The following is a 17,276-nucleotide window of genomic DNA, read 5'->3' as shown; positions in this document are numbered from 1 at the left end:
CCCCCATAACAAGTAGTTAGCATACTGCGGTAGGCATCTGGCACACGCGAAGAAGAATGCCCAGAGAACAGCAGAAGCTTGTGCAGATCCTGACAAATGGAAGTTAAGACGGTTGTTTTTCTAAGGTGACAGGGACAATATTATCTATGGGATTTGGAAAAACAACAACCACTTTAGGAATAGCTAGATAACAGTACAATAATATTTTAGGCCCGCAGAAATAACGGCAAAGAGAAAAGGATTTTCAATCCAAGAATAAGCACGGTGGATTACGATCCATGTGCCAGTGTAGAAAGCATAGCGGGAATGCCAGCTGCAGTCTATTTACTGCAGGACGACGCTCACAAATCCCTCTAAATGTTAAGTCACTCAAGGATCACTGTGGCTGCAGGCATTGGAGGGATTACACAGAAGAGCCTCGAGCCTAAACATGCACTAAGCCGCAATTACCATTGATGGTTGAATAAGACTGATGTCAAATTATCAGCTACTGCAATAGCATGTTCATGTTCTAGTCCTAAGTCTAAGAAATAAAACATTTTCTGCATAATTAGGCTGCAGAGATTTTGGCCTTGGCCACGTTATTCGGCTTGATATAGCTTTATGGGGATTCTCTGCAGAAAATTAACTTTTCAATGAATGATCTCTTTACTTTCATTCTATAACTAGTGACTATCCTTACCTAAATGAACCATGACTGCTTTTGCAGTGACAAAAGAAAGGCCAGACTGAAGTACCTACACATTTCAACTAATAGGTGAACACACAGTTTGATGAATAAACCCCATAGTCTGCTGACATATGCATCAGTCTTTGACACAATGGCCAAAAAAGACGGAAACAAGAAATGAAAGATGATCTGATATAGGTAAGTGGGTATTGTGTGAAGAAAATCCCTTTATCTTCATCTGCCATAATCACAGACTTTCTTTACTGTGGGTAATCTCTCCAAGGAGGTCAATGCTCCACAAAACCTACTCACACTGGTGGAGCAGAAACAACCCACAAGCAGGAAGAGAGAATCTGTGACCTTTAACGTAGCGCTAATTCTGCCAAGTCACTGCCTGCAAACAGAAAACTTAATTCACAAACACGAAGACAACAGGGTTTTTTTCTGTTAGTGCTATGAAGCGGTTTAGTTGGTCTCCATGGTTTACATCACACTTGTTGATTAACATAGTAATCAACATCAACCAAAATGTTGGGACAGGATCACACATGGGTCCCCGGGTCTGCCTTAGCTTCCTCGCATTACGTTACTTGTTTACTGCATTTACATTTGGTTTGTATTCTTTTTACAGTTTGTTCCAGCACTAAACAGTGCGTTAGTGTACTGTTTACACAACAAACCTTGGCTTTGGTCCTAGCCTGCACAGAGTTAAACTGACAAAGTGACATGCCAGTCAGCCATGTGGATGCACCTCCTAGTTAAGACTGTCAAAATGTTTGCTACATGTATCCGACAATTAAAAAGGGACATGACAGGAGAACAGGCCGCAATAGAGTGGAGCATGGATAGCCAGGAAAAAAATAGGGAAAATATCAACAAATACAGGGAACAGATAAACAAGAAGCAGGGCAAAGAGTTGCCAAGAACAAGTTAGAAAAGGGCAGAGAAAACGAGCATAAAGGAGGAACTGTAGGCATAATTATAATATAAAATATGAAAATGTTTAATCAGAATATGACAAATTATGATGCTATAAATTATCATAGAACCACACACCTACGGTATTAATATGAAGAGATACCATATATTTCTCTCTGATCCCCAGTTCTTACACCAAAATGCATGAGATATTATACCTCTACTATAGCTACTCAAGCTATAATTTATTGTTAAAACGAAAATCTAAATATAAAAAAAGGAAAAATGATCTTAAAAACATGTAAAAATATATCATGACATAGAACACAGTGTATTATTTATTGGTTATCAGGCATAATTTACTGGCATATGGAAATAACATGCAAAAAAAAAAACAACAAGTGAAATATAGCACGTTACACCCACATCCCATATTCATAAAAATGACACCGCTTTACAAAAAACAGCAAGTGTTAATAGTATCCAATATTTCCACCATGAAAAGTTTACTTCTCCACTCCACCCAGCAATAAATGAAAGGCAGAACGCTAATTAGCGTGGTAACAAAAATCACTACATCTCACTGTACCTCGATTAAAAACAGAAAAAAAAAATTACCTCTTGGTGTCTGTTAATTTGGAATTATAAATCCAGTTTCAGTGGAAATAATAGTCTACTTTAGGCAACTGCCATCAAATTTCAATTAGCCAAGAGAAAAGTGCAAATACGAATACTAAAAATTATAGAGTTAGGTGAAAAGAATAAAACTGATAATCAGAAAAATAACCAATGATTATAGTATAGGGTGATAAAAAAAAAATAGGAAGGGCATCCCCCTCTTTGTCTTATCATACAATTTTAAGGACGAACCTTATCACTATAATTCACTGCTATGGATTAAAACGCTCCAATCAATAATCATCAAAATGGATGGACAGATCTGACCATTAAAATTAACTAACTAGCCCTGAAAATAATCCTTATTACATCATACTAGTCTTACTCAAAAGTAATATAATAGGGAAAGACGATATTTAAGGAAAGCTTTAAAATAGAATACCCACGTAATCATCAATTAATTTCAGATGTTTAGTGGATAGCAAGTCTCTGAAATTAACATTCCACATTCTATGACCTTCACTGAGATCCACAATTCGTACTCCTCAAATTCCTTCTGACTGATCTAGCTGGGCCATACATTTAATTAGGACATGCTTGATGAGGCATCTAGCTTCACCAAGAACATCTTTGTTCTCAGTATAGGAAAGGTATAGCCTTTATTAGATTATTTAGAAAATAAGACGGCTGACTCCATTTTGTCTTTGTGTGACATAGATACTACAATATAAAATACATGTTTTCTGGCCTCAAATATTCTGACAGAATGGAAAATATTTTCTGAAGTATGATTTATACAAATGGCTTCTATCTATCCATGGACATGGCCTCAATAGTTTAATTGCATTTTAAGACCATGAGCCTCATAACTCTGGCATAATAACAGGTCACATCCAACACGTCAGCCCCAAAGCCTTTTCTGGAAGGTATCTAGAGTGATCATGCCAGTTGCCATATGTGCCTTAATGTAATATTGTAAGGTACCCACCGCAACATATAAAGACCTACAACAACGCTGCAACATTTGGCAGTCAAAAGGTTACCAGTCACTGCACCGCGTAGGGCAAACCGCAGTATACATTCAATGTATATTGTACCTTATACTTTGTCTGTTAACATCCCTATAATGAAACACAATTCCCCCACACACAGCAGGAAAAATATTCTGCATACCTGATGGGAACTGCTGACTGAAGTTGCCCGTGATGCCTCTTGCCCTGCGGAATACTCTCGCCAAGCAACTTCCTGGAAGAAAGAGAAAACATTAAGAAGGCTTTCAGATTCCCTAATTTTTTTGATGCAACACACAAAATGATACAGTACAAATAAGGTGAAGGTATGTGGACGGATTACATTGTTTTTGTTAATATAGTCTGTTGATTGTTTCAGAAGTGTTGCAGGGCCGGACTGAGGATTAAAGTCAGCCCTGGCACTATAAGGCCAGTGTCTGATTAAATTACTTTCACATGGCCACAGACAAAAGGATGGAATCTGCCACATCAGCAACAATAAAAAATAAAAGGGCATTGGTCTACTGGGCATTTGCCTGAGCTGCCCGGTGGTCTGTCCTGACCTTAAACGATATGGTTAGTGGTGAGACAGAACTCAAGAGACTGCTTCATTCGTATATTTGATAAGACTACTAAAAATAAACTAATATATACATTTCTATACTTCGCTTGCAAAAAATGTCACAGCACGATTTTATTTGTCACATACGATACATGAGATTTTGTTACACAATAGACCCGAACTGAAGCGTAGTATTGTATTGTGTGTGTGAAGCTGCCAAATAGAAAATTATGTTATGTATATGCGACGTTGCAAAATGGACTTCTTTTTCCCCTTGTTTTAGCACTCCTTCGTCGTGATTCTGCGTGGTAATTAGCATAGCGTGCCTCGGGCACCACATGCTAATTAAGCGAAGGCGTTTCCAAGATTCTCAAATTAAACTGTCTAGACTGGCACTGAGAACATGGCTGTGTGCACGGAAGGGGTAAACATTCCTACCAGCCTACGGTGGAATGGAAAGGTCAGTTGCCACAGCAATGATTACAAAATGTCCACGACTAAACATTTCCAGCAGGCCTTACAAAAGTTAATGTCCAAACAGAATTACAGCCTAAAACCAGTTTTGCATAATGAGGTTACAATGTAACTTAAGTAGAATAGCTGCCTGAAACGGTCTGAGCCCAGTCACTCGCTACCTTTAGCGCCAATGCTGACTGACACAAAGTCAGGCCCTGCACCCAAGCTTACACTCTACAGTGTGTATATACATATTTACACACACTATTTTAGGCAAAACTCCTTACAATTTGGTAAACAAATACAACAGTTGTTTACATGATATGGCACAACTGCTTACAAGTTACTTTCCAGGTTTTTTCACAGGGAGACGGATAATTGACTGCAAACTCATCAACCATCACAATATTTGATGATGTATTTCAGGATTTTAAACCGTTGTCACATGCCCCTGAACTGTTACAGGCAAAAGACAGGAAAGACAGCTGGCCAGGCCTGCAGAGCCAGACGGAGCCCACGTTGTGCTTCTCTACAATGAAGCACTGCCCGCTTTATGTTCAGCAGCAGTCCATGTAGGCCGGTGCATTTTGCTTCTACATAAGTCTTTAGTTTGTTATGGCAGAACAGATACACAATCTCTTACGTGTTCAGAGTTTGCAGCAGGTCTTATATAAGCACTGTGATCACAGTATTTAGCTTAAATATAAAATTTGTCTTTGATAAAATTGAGCTTCTCTTTAATTTGCATAGCCCAGGGGTTACTAAAAACCTCATTGGGTGTTTCTAATACCTTAATTGGAACTTGGTGGTGGCAGCGAGTAAAGTTTTGGGGTCGTGGGGTGAACAGGTCTGGGGTTAAGGTGTAGTTGCTCTGTGCCCTGCAGGGTTATTTTTACAGTTAATCCTTTCATAACAGATTGGGGAGGGGAATAAATAATAAATAACAATTCTAGTAATGGCTACTTTTACAGCAGAAACAGAAAAGTTATATAATAAAGTAAATTATTCCTCCATCCAGTGTACCTTCAAGGCATTAAACTATATTTCACAACTGCAGCACTCTAAGCAGAGATACAGGGTATTAGGAACGAATACTGTGTGTGCTGATGTTTCAGAGAGGCACTCGGTAAATTGCTGCCATAGTATTAATTGCTATGCAATGGAAGATTTATCACTGTCTCCGCTGTAAATTATTCATTAATCATTACCATAATGTAAAATACTGCATGACAATACAATCCTCCAGAGACAGATATAGTTAATGAGTCTGCCCCTCCTCCAACTATTCCTCCAAGCTACCTCAACCATAGGAGCCACCTTTAATAATGAATTCCCAACACATCCTTCCCACAGCTTTCACAAACTTTATTTGGCGGAGATTCCCCTTCAGACATGTCAAGTATCTACACAACGGTTCTGAAATCTAAATGATTGACATCACTATATTAATGCTACGTACCCTATTATCTCAAAATGTGAAGGGAGAGAGAGGGGAGAGAAAGAGAGAGAGCGAGAGAAAGGGGAGAGAGGGGGAGAGAGGGAGAGAGAGGGGAGAGAGAGAGAGAGAGGGGAGAGAGAGAGAGAGAGGGGAGAGAGAGAGAGAGGGGAGAGAGAGGGGAGAGAGAGAGAGAGAGAGGGGGGGGGGAGAGAGAGAGGGAGAGGGGAGAGGGAGAGAGGAGAGGGAGAGAGAGGGGGGAGAGAGAGGGGAAGAGAGAGGAGAGCTTTATCGTCTACTCATACATTCCCCCTACTAATTGTTTCCCTTCATGTTTCGTTGCAGTCTTCTCTATGGCATGGTTTTCTGGAAGTCATCAAACGTGAAGAGAGATCTAAGCCCTAAACATGCACAAACTGGGGATTGGTTTGTGTTTAATACACTGAACTTCTCCTGAACTCATATTGATTGGACTGATTTAAAGCAGTTTCTAGATATCATTTCTTTACAAATATTCTGCTAAATCAACCACCTGCCTAGAAAAATTCAGCTAAATTGTCCCCTGTGTCAAAAGGGTCTTAGAAGTCCTTGCACATCAATAATGTGGAGGTTCAGGTGTGCTCTATTAATGTCAAACACATTAGAATTTATTTCCTGTTTTACCACCAGCACAAATCTCCCTATAAAACAACAATATCGCAAGAAAAGCTAGTAATTCCAATTACATGTACCGGCATGGCTTTAAATACCTGCAATAACCTATCCATTGCCACAAGAACCAAGAGCTAACTGTAATCGCAACTTCTAGCAATCAGGTTAAATGTGTATCATTACCCGGATAAAAAAAAAACGTTTACAATCACATCATTACGAATCAAGAGAAACTATCTATAGTAAATATTTTCTATGCGGTCGCACTCAAAAATCTTCAACTATGAATGGGCCTGGGCATCAGAAACAGCACAAGCTGACAAATCGCAGATACCTGCTATTTACATTAAATTATTATTTCACAAAATACACACAGAAAAAAGGGGAAGTGGTCACAGCCATTTAGGATTCTGACCAGGTAAACCGCGGGTTTAAATATATTTGGGAATAGCAGGAACGGCTTTTGGATGAGTAGATGTTGGCATCCCAGGGCAACCAAATGACTGGAAATTAGCAGGCACATAACCTCAAGCATTCGCTGCTTGCAGAGAACTGTAACAACTACCACGTCTCAATCTGCCAGCATGCAGATTTAAAGAGCAAAACTTGATACATCAGCAAAGTAACAGGGAAGGTATCTGCTTCGACGCTGTAGATACAGTGGGCATCATGCACTGCCACACTACAAAAATACACCTGCTCCATCGGTTTTACCTGGACACTAAAAAGCTAGCGCAAACGGTAACAAGAATCCAGACAGAGACGTTTTGTGTTCACTATATGCGTGTTTATAGCACTTTAAACATTTTATTGATACTCTGTACGTAATGTTAATAATGCAGCCTCTGCTTCGTAAAGGGCAAGGCTGGTTGGCACTGCCAGGTGGAGTGCCGGCACGGGAGACTGTCCAAGGGCATCGCGCAGACGTTCACCGGCAATGAGCGTGAACGACCTCCGCTGCCGGCACGTCTGCTCGATGTGCTTTAACAATCTCCCTTGCCGGGAATTCCCACGGGGGGAGTCCCGGCAAGGGAGATTTTTAAAGCACATCGTGCCGGCAGCAAAGGTTGTTTCTGCTCGCATCGCCGCTGCCGGTGAACGTCTGCGTGAACAATCTTCCTTGCCGGTACTTCCCACGGCGGAAGTGCCGGCACCGGAAATTGAAGTGTTATGTGTAGATGCCCCCCGCTGGCCCCGCAAGACCCCGTGGAGTCTGCACCAGTAAGTCTGGTGTGGGGGGGGGACATCTTGGGGATAGAGTGGCAGCATATCTCGGGGGGGGGTACATCTTCGGGACAGAGTGGCAGTATATCTCGGGGGGGGGGCAGAAACCTTTTTCATTAAAAAAGCACCTAACTTTTAGGGTGCGGCCTATACGTGGGTGCGGCCTATATCCGAGCCAATACGGTACATAGACTCTGGAACATTGAACAGCAGCACTGGTATTTACACATCTACTATTGTTAGAATAATAAAGCTACGTTTGCAGAGGAATCTGAATATAACGTATAGAGAATGGCATTAATTGAGTTCAATACAGACCAGTATTCTCAAATAACCATATGTGAGATCTATGCATGTATCACACATGCCCATCAACAAACACAAATATTAGATATTTTTACTATGGATTCCAGTAACACCTGAGCTCCTTCCACTCTTATGGAAAACGCACACTGCATTGTACTTATACGGAGAGCCCGATGTCCCAAAAGGCCTTGCCAAGGATGAACGCATTGTAACCTTTTCCCGAGCAGGGCGTACTGTTAGTTCCTGCAATTCCTTGTTTTAGGACACAGGACGTAATGGTATGTTTGGCATTTAAAAGTCCTCCAGCTTCCTGCTCCAACCGTCAACAAGATGATGCCGGGCAGAGCAACTTTCGCCAATCTGTGGTCATTCCACGCATTTGATTGATAAAACAATAACCCAATCGCGTGAGCGGAAACATTCGACAGAAGCTATACAAAATAGTACGACAAAAAGCACCTTTTCACAGCCTTTTATTACAGGGTTTTTTTATATATAATATTAGTGATCATATTAGTAGTATTTATACCACTGATCCTTCCCTTAAAGGCTTTTTAATCTTAAGGATTTTTTTTTTACATATTTTAAATAATGAGATTATTGGGAGGGTTAAATAATTGGGATCATTATTGCATTTGTAACCTTGGGTTAGGGCTACTATACTAGTTAGTAAGTTGCATGGGCGAGCTGGGAATCATTAGCCATTTGAATCATTAGCCATTTTAAGTGCAAGCCAAATAGCTGGCAGGGACAGCACCAAATGTATAGAGAGGATTCTGCTTAACTCTGAGTGTTTGCAGATATGATGTAAGGTGACACGCAAGTATCACATGCATTAAAGATCATATAAAGGGCTGGCGCGCCCAGAAACAGCAATTAGAATTCAGTAAAACACATTGAAGACTGCAAAACTAAATCCAAAGTGCGCTTTAAAAAATTATTGTTCTACAATAAGCTTAAACACTGTATGCCTTAAAGAAGGCCCTTCTTCATACATATAGATGTAACTTTTGATCTCACCACAACTCACTTATTAGTGAATCCGCCCTTTGCTTTTCACTCATTCCTCAAACAAATGCAGAGTGACAAGTATTTCCTAGTTTAAACTACCCTGTCCACATCCATGATGCCGTGTTGCTGCCGGCTGGTAAGTAAATTGTACAGCCAAGAGACAAGGTATCACTGTTAGAACTAAGAGCCGCTTTAATGGGAAAGCACAGTTCCCTGTCAGTTAAAGCACAGACTCTAATACCGGAACATTCACCGCAGCAGGGCGAGACAAAGCCAGCTAGTCATTGCTCCAAAAAAATCTTTCTACGGATGCACCCCTTCATTGATCTTGAAAAATATAAAGCAATCGAGTATTTGAAAAGAGAACAAAAATTATTTTATTCATTTTCATTGAACCATTCCAAGTCTAGAACACACTGTATGCCTACGTGCCAATCACAGAAATGTCAATTGCTTTTCCAACAATGGCTTTGTGTTTTGAACTAAAAGTGTTTAAAGTGTTTAAGTGTTGATTTCACAACGGGACACATGGCTTCCTGGGTATACAGCTTTTTGAGGAAGCAGGGAAAGCCCTGCCAGAATCATGACAGCCCGTGCATCCTCACAGAAACTCGAGAAAGCCGGGCACTCCACAGTGTGAGCGTGAGCTTCGGTAAGAGATCGCCAAAAACGGCGCCTCATCGTTCTGTGTTTCTATGTTCACTGCAAGGCAATCAATAAGAAACAAAGTTATTAAACGATCAGTAACATAATCGAGGGTACAATCTAGTGATAAATGCTAAAAAGATCCCACCGAATAATGAACTATATAAGTGCATAAAGGATTATACGCTGCTGACTAGATCTGCCGGTAATAATTGTAATATACTGATACTAAGAAACCTCATGTACACAATGCAATGGATTATACCAGCATGTACTGTAATTATACTGTTTCGCTATATGGTAACACCCAAAAACTTCGGCTAGATGTTTGTGATCTTCTAAACTTAGTATTGCCGCATGAAATTAAAACCTGTGAGAAGTGGTGAAGAAATAAGGAAAGGACGTAACACTGGAGCTTGCCATGCATATCTTTGAGAGCCATAACCCGTCTCGTTTTAGAAGGGGGTTTACAACAAGGGCATTGCATGTTTTCAATAAGCCCCAGGTCTAGCTTCAGTCTGCATCTGTCCTTTGTGACATAACGCAACCGGTCCGAATATAAGGCGAGCTGGTACTTTTCACAAACGCCAGCAGACTTATCCATGGAGCTAAAGAAGGTCAATTCTTGTCTGGATATTTAGCCATATATACACATATTCACTGCAGGTGCCTTGGTTCCAATCGGTATAAAGACCAATGCAAATAACTAATGTTGAGGATCAACAAAGAACAATCCCAGTATAAAGTTTGAAAGTGGCATCACCATGGAAGCTGAATACAGATGAGATGTTTCCACTGGATCAGAATGGCTCTTTAGGCTTTGCACACAAAAGGGCAGTTTCAAAAGAGAAAAAGGCACACGTATAAACACCACGCTCCACACGACACTGTTATTTGGCAAAAACTGGTTTAAAGTAGATTTTGCTTGGAAATACGTATTTAGCATTCCAGAGTAAACCACTATTATTTTTTTTCTCACACAGAAAAGGCATCACGTGGCTATTTCCATGCTTTGCCTTGGCAGCATCACTCCTCATATACAATACCAAATGAATAAGCAGCAGTCCAAGCACTGTGTAAATAAAGCCGGCTGCAGTAAAAATGTGAACTTTGTGCCGTCCTTGTGCGTTTGTAAAGTGTGTAACCAATCTCAGTAACAGGAGTGGAGGTAATTATAGCCTAGAGAGGGCAGGGCAAAAGAAATCTGTAAGTTTTATTATTATTAAACAAAGGGGGGAGAAAAATCACTTACAATGAATTACAATAGGGTGCAATATCAGTGGTCTGATGATGCAAAGCATCACATACATTTTGAAGGTAAGATGACTGCTCTCGTCACACGCATAATGCTATAAGGTCATATGTTATATATTGCTACATTTTAATTTACATTTATCGGAGTGACACATGCGAGTTAATAGAGCTTAGTATTTTTGCATACCGAAATGAATGATGACAAACACTTGATTCAAGGCACCAAGAAGAGAACTGTCTGCCATTACTACGAGCCATGGACTCCCAATAAGCCCATGCACCACACCTGCTTGGGTAGGAAAGCAGTAGAACACATACATCTGCTTCAGAGATGTAAACGTTTTAAAATAGACCAATATAACTGTTGGCACTATATAAATATTAGTTTCACGTTTACAGAAATATATCATATGTAATATCACAGATTAACATAAACAACTGTTAAACTGTTACATTTGGCATCCTCCACACAGACATTAAAACCACAGCCAGGATTTTGGTCCTTCTGCGTCAAATTCTAAGCGGTAGAATTATCAAAAAGTAAAAAGTATTTGTAGGAAAAAACACACTTGTCCTCTTGACAGATTATCTGTATTGTTGCAGATTATTCACACTGATCTTTGTGGGTTGTTCTAATTAAAAGATAATATAAAAGTTGCCAGAACACTAGTTTTCTGGGTTGTTATAATAAAGAGATAACACTAAGAGAGGCAGAACACCAATGTTTGATGCTCAATTTATTTGTTTTTCTATGTGGAACACTTTTGGGAAAAGAGTTGTTGATGCACGTCTGGAAAATTTACACAGTCATAAAGATTCTGGGTCTCCGCTGAAGTCTTATTTACCAAATGAAAATGGTAAATCTTTTCAGTAGTGGCCATCCTACAAATATCTCTCGCATAGAGAGGTGTAAAAAATCATACGGATGTCACTAAGGCCTCAGGAACATTATACAGGGATGTGCAGTCTTCACTCACTCCAGCCAAGGTCAGTGGTCATGATTCTAAAATTATAAAGACATAAAATGTATTCATGGAAAAGTAGCATGGCAGAAATCACTTCTGTCTAAGAACATGAATGGTCATCTAGAGTCTGCCATAAAGCAACTGGATTGTCCTCAATTATTCTGAAACATTTATTTATAAATGGAGCTTTATGGACAACGGGGCTCTCCTTTGACTGCTACAAAGACAATCATGGCAGTTACAATGTCATTTCTCAACTGTACCAGGACCTGGATGCCATAACCGAGGGAACTAAAACCATGCTAAAACCACCAACGACAAGCCATCCGTCCTCAGCAGAAGCACAGCTGGGTCATGCAGCAAAAGAATCATCATAAACACAAACAAGTCTACGCTGAAATTGTTGAAGAACAAGGAGTTCTGCTAAAAACATTAATCTTCATCACAACTGCAGGAAGTGTTTGTTTGCCGCTAATACTGCTGAAGATTACATAACCCAAGCAATTATTGGTGTTTAGCACAGTACAAACTTTATTTCTAAACAAATTTAAAGAATAAGCCTTCTTTAATAGGGGTTTGTTTATAAACCTAGAAGATATTCTAGAAGTTATTGACACAGCTGTACTGAAGAGTTACATGCAGTGTTTGGCTGACACAACGATTGGATACTGGAAGCAATCTAGCACCCCTTAACAAGCATCAACATTTACAAATGTTCTCATTCCCTGTGCATAAAGGGACCATGTTATGTAATCGAATTTCTAAGAAACCCCAAAGGGCTGGCAATTGCCTGTGACTGGAAGACAAGAAGTGACACCTCAATGTTACCTGTTCTCTGTGAAAGAAACTGACCCTCCAGCCATCATACGCATGTGATAGCCAAGTGGTCCATTTACATTTATCTGTATTGTCCACCTTGAAAACACATGGAAGAATTCTGCAGAATCCCCCATATGCATTTGATCCATTCCAGCCATACTGTGGCATGAAAAGTCAGACCACAGTAGAGGCATCCTCTCCTAAAGGTAAGGGATTTTATTTTTTGGCAGGTTTCAAAGCACTTTAATGTGCATTTGCTGTCTGGGACAGTGATGAAGCAAGTAACATATGTATATTGGAAATAGAGACATACAGATGAAATAAACCAACTTTGTCCATTTTTCTTGTTCCAAAGAACGTTTGCCACCAAAACTTTACAACTGTATTTCTTTAGCAGTACATAGCTTCTGCTTGGCAATAGTTTTGATGATTTGAGAATCATACCAGATGCTCTTTAAGATCACCATTCAAGAGAAACCGAAACCAGCATAACTGCCTAAAATACTAACTTTCAAAAGTAAGGGGGAAAAAACTGTCATCAAGTTATACAACATCAGTACAAAGTCTATGTATGGAGCATATCCACAAGCTAAGATTGACAAGTATAGAATAAACCATCACATTACACGAAACCTGTTGCACTAACATGTCACAAGTGCTTATTATTAAATATACAACAATGCCAGTTACGTTTATTTTAGTTAGTACACAGGCAGACAGAATCATGTTTTGTTATTGCTGTTGATCTTTAGTGCCAACATAACAACTGGTTGAAAAGAACTTTCCACTAAGTATTAAAACAACTCCATGCACACCGGCAAAGGACAGTATGGAAGATGCCAGGTGAAAATAATGGAGGTGACAACTGACAGATCATGTGTTACCAGGCCCCATATCCATAGCTCATACTATTAAATGACCCCTACTCAGAAAAAAAGCACACATACATGCGATCAGGTAGCATGCAGCAGCTGTAAAGTGTAGCGGGGATCGGTTTACAGAACCCACACTACAGCAGATGGCTTTCTCTCAGAAGGAAGACACACAGGAGCATTGTGTGGTGGCTGATCGCTGGGAGTCCCGGTTCTACATAGTGCAGAAGGGGGTGTCAATCTATCAAAACACACACAGCTGGAAATGGAAGGGCCGCTTACACAACAGATCAGCGATCACTCGCCCTGTGTGCACAGCACCTCTGGAGATATGTTATCACCTCGGGGTAGAGGGGCCCCGGTGACAGCACACTCAGGGAGATGGGTGATCATTTCACTCTTTAACTCCCCCATACTGCTACAACCCGTTAACCCTGATACGGGCAATAGTATGCTGGTAACAACCGTCTGTGCCACTCACCAGTCCGGCTGCTGCCTGTTCCCGGCCGGCTCCTGTCTCTCCCTCGCCTGGGCCTCACTTCTCGCCAGGACAGAAGTGCCCGCTCAGTGTCCAGGGCCACCTCACAGCTCCGGTCCTTTACCGAAAGCACCGAGCACAGTACTGGAGCAGGGGGCCGCAGGGCGGACTCCATTGTGTCCGACTCAGTGCCTCGGCCAGCACCCTGACATAACCTGCCGGTCTGTTACCGACAGCCCCGTGAACTGCAAACATCAACTCTCCGGTGAACTAGCGGTCCGCCGGCTCCATTGTCTGGGCCAGCAGCCTCACAGAGCACGCGCATCGCGTCACCGCGCATGCAAATCATCAGGGCGGAGCAAAAGGAGATAGAAAGGGTGCTAGTGTCAGTGACCGCACTGCTCTGATGATGTAAATAGTGATGAGCCATTGGCTTTGTCTGTGTGTTATATAGACTTTATCTCTTTCAACTGTACTTTTGGTATAGGACAGTATGGGGAAACACAACAACGTGCACAGTGTAGTGTAGGGTCGTTTTAGTGCAGGTGCCAGTTTGCATAAGGTTTGAACATGAACCTAACTTGTCTGGCGTCTGCTAGGGCCACATCTGAAGCCTCCACAATACGGCTACATTGGCAATCTAAATGTATAACAAATTAGCATGCTGCGCATGTTGGGCAACAAAGGTGTTTATTGTCTTGCGGGGAAGGACAAAGACGATCTGGCCCTAAGGGCCCCTGAAGGAAAGGGAACCTGGTGTCCACCATGCCCTCACTGGCACGTTTTGGTTCTTTGTTTTACAGCGGAGGCTTGAATAAAAAGCAAAACAAAAACCCAAAGTGTTTATTGCACTTCTCATACTTTCTGAGGAGTATGCGAGTCTTGAGAGATGGTAATCTTGATCCTCCGGCCTTATGGCTAAGTGGTTTTTTGAAGCCAGAGGTGTTTACAGAACACAGCCCTTACGAAAAAATTACTGCAGTTTTTCTGAAGTAATACTGCAGTTGTTTGGACATGAAAAAACTGCAATACTGCACTTTTACTGCACTTTTACTGCATTTGTACTTCACTGTACTAGTATTACTGCACATTTGCTGCACTTTTTTTTATATATATTGCAAACCTACAGTTGTACTTTAATGTACTGCAGCTTTATTGCATTTGTACTTCCGTACAAAATAACTGCAGTAAAACTGCAGTACAGTGAAGTACAAATGCAGTAAAACTGCAGTAAATGTGCGGTAATACTGCAGTAAAAGTGCAGTTTTTTCATGTCTAAAACACTGCAGTAATTTTTTCGTAAGGGAGGGGCAACTTCTTTGCACCACACACTATGCCCATAAGAGCACTAGACATCACTTTGGACCCTTCTATGCACATTTTCTTGTGTGTTCGCTCCTCACTTGACCCCTTAATGACATGCACAGGCCCACAATGCATTGTTTTTAATGGGTTTAAGGACAACCCATTGTCCTTAAGGGGTTAAAAAGCTATATCCTATGGCCCCACGCTTTGATTTTAAGTAGAATTTCATAAGGGGTATGTGAGACGTATCTCACGTGTTTAACGGATCATTGCTCCAGGGCCTGGTGTAATGGGGGGTCCTGCACCGATTGCTCCAGGACCCCAGCATTCTGATGGGTCTATTTCTCTCACGTGCCCACGAAGCGGTGATTGGGTCTTGTGACGTGCAGCAATCATCTGACTGACACAGCGTGCCCGGAAATGACACTTCTCGGTGCGCTGTGAAGGAAGATGACTCCCACACGTCATGGGACCCGATAGGATGTGTGTGAATGAATGTATATATGTGTGTGTACCTGTGTGTATGCATTTATGTGTATGTGAAAAATCTAAAAGGTAGCAGAAAAAAGCAAAAGACGATAGGAAAGTGAGGGAAAAGATGTCAGAAGTGAAGTGGAAAGAAGTGTTAGGGTGAAAAGAAATTGTCAAAGAGAGAAGAAAGAACAGAAGAAAAAAGACCTCAAGAGGCAGAAAGCAGAGAAAAGGGGGGAAAGAGCTTGCAAAAGCAAGGAAATCCAGAGAAGAGGCCATTCCTGTATAATTGCTCCAGGACCCAAAACTCATTAATCCCACCTTGGATAAACACTGTTTAGACAAGAAATATGACATACTTTCAATCAATATATATACTGTAGTGTTTTTTGGCAGTAACACAATCACGTCTTTATACTTCTCTGGTTAAGAATTCAAAGTGAGAAAGTTCATTAGCATTTATGCATTGGAAATGCTAATATGTGGAAAAACAAATGATTTACCCTGTGGTTTTGGCAGCCCTGAGGTGTGGAATAGTGACACAAAGCAAGGTGTAATATTACTATGTGTCAAACTTTCCTTTTTTTCTTGGTGTAAGTAAGGAAGCAGGTAATCAGGAAAATAAAGTGTGTGAACAGGTGATACAAAGAGAGATGTGCACCTGGTGTCATTATCAGTCATTACCAACAAGAGAAAAGCCTTTTGAGACCATTTCAGCGAATTTCCATACCGTTGGCACACTTCTGCTAGACAGAAAGAACTTCCTTCAATAGTCTTCAGACAGCTGTATATCTCGGTTATGATAAGATAACTTTTTTTAATGACTTGATTATTATCTGGAACTTTATAAGAGTTATTCATGAACCACTTTTATAGGCATTATGCCGCAATAGATATTTCTAAAGAATAATTACAATAAATGGCACCTTCCTGGGTTTATTTGTATAGGGAGTATAGCATTGATGCAATTTTAATTGAGTTAATAGCTATTTACTTGAAATGATATATTAAGTACGCAGTTGTCTGCAAACATTGCAAACTCAGTTCTGCTGACAGTATAAAAATATTATGCGCCTTCGAATAGAGCTGGATGAAGAGTCAAATATTCTTCCAGCTAGAGTATTCTCAAATACGTCATGACGTATCCTCTTAAAAGTAGTGCTGAAACTTTGAATATTTGCTTGCTGATATCACAACACATGCAAATATTCTATTTACTTTCTAAAATGCTATGACACTGAACATCACGTCATGGGATATAAATCTCATGAAGCACAATTCACTCTTTAGCGAGGAAACTCAGTTTTTTTTAAAAAAAAGGTACAAAAGTGGCATGTTTTTGCCATTTTTAATAATATGAGCAAAACTTTTCACCTGCCTCTTCCATCGAACAAGTATTCGTACAAGTAAACAATGAAACAAATAATATGTATGATAATATAACTGAGGTTATTCAGAACCATTTATTGTAAATGGAGGACATTCTTCTAGATTATTTAGTTTGTATGCAGGTATTTTAGGCTTCATTTTTTCAAAAATGTAAGTTTTTAAGATATTTTGTTTAAAATGTAACAGATTTTGAGAGAGAAGGACAAGATGTCTATCC

The 17,276-nt window shown here is 40.4% G+C and overlaps 1 protein-coding gene across 1 annotated transcript in view; it reads right to left on the bottom strand.

Moving 5' to 3' along the window:
• The window catches only part of CERK (ceramide kinase), a 35,369-nt gene extending 21,170 nt beyond the window's left edge, over window positions 1–14,199 (bottom strand). Inside the window, exons 1-2 of the mRNA XM_053463353.1 lie at window positions 13,898–14,199; window positions 3,380–3,451 (exon numbers count right to left, since the gene is read on the bottom strand). Of these exons, the coding sequence (XP_053319328.1) occupies window positions 3,380–3,451; window positions 13,898–14,069 (244 nt within the window). The 5' untranslated portion in view covers window positions 14,070–14,199. The remainder of the gene's footprint in view (window positions 1–3,379; window positions 3,452–13,897) is intronic.
• Between the last annotated feature and the right edge of the window lie 3,077 nt (window positions 14,200–17,276).

This window comes from Spea bombifrons, chromosome 4 (assembly GCF_027358695.1).
Source record: "Spea bombifrons isolate aSpeBom1 chromosome 4, aSpeBom1.2.pri, whole genome shotgun sequence".
Classification (NCBI taxonomy): domain Eukaryota; kingdom Metazoa; phylum Chordata; class Amphibia; order Anura; family Pelobatidae; genus Spea; species Spea bombifrons.
This window is presented reverse-complemented; position numbering and strand designations above follow the sequence as displayed.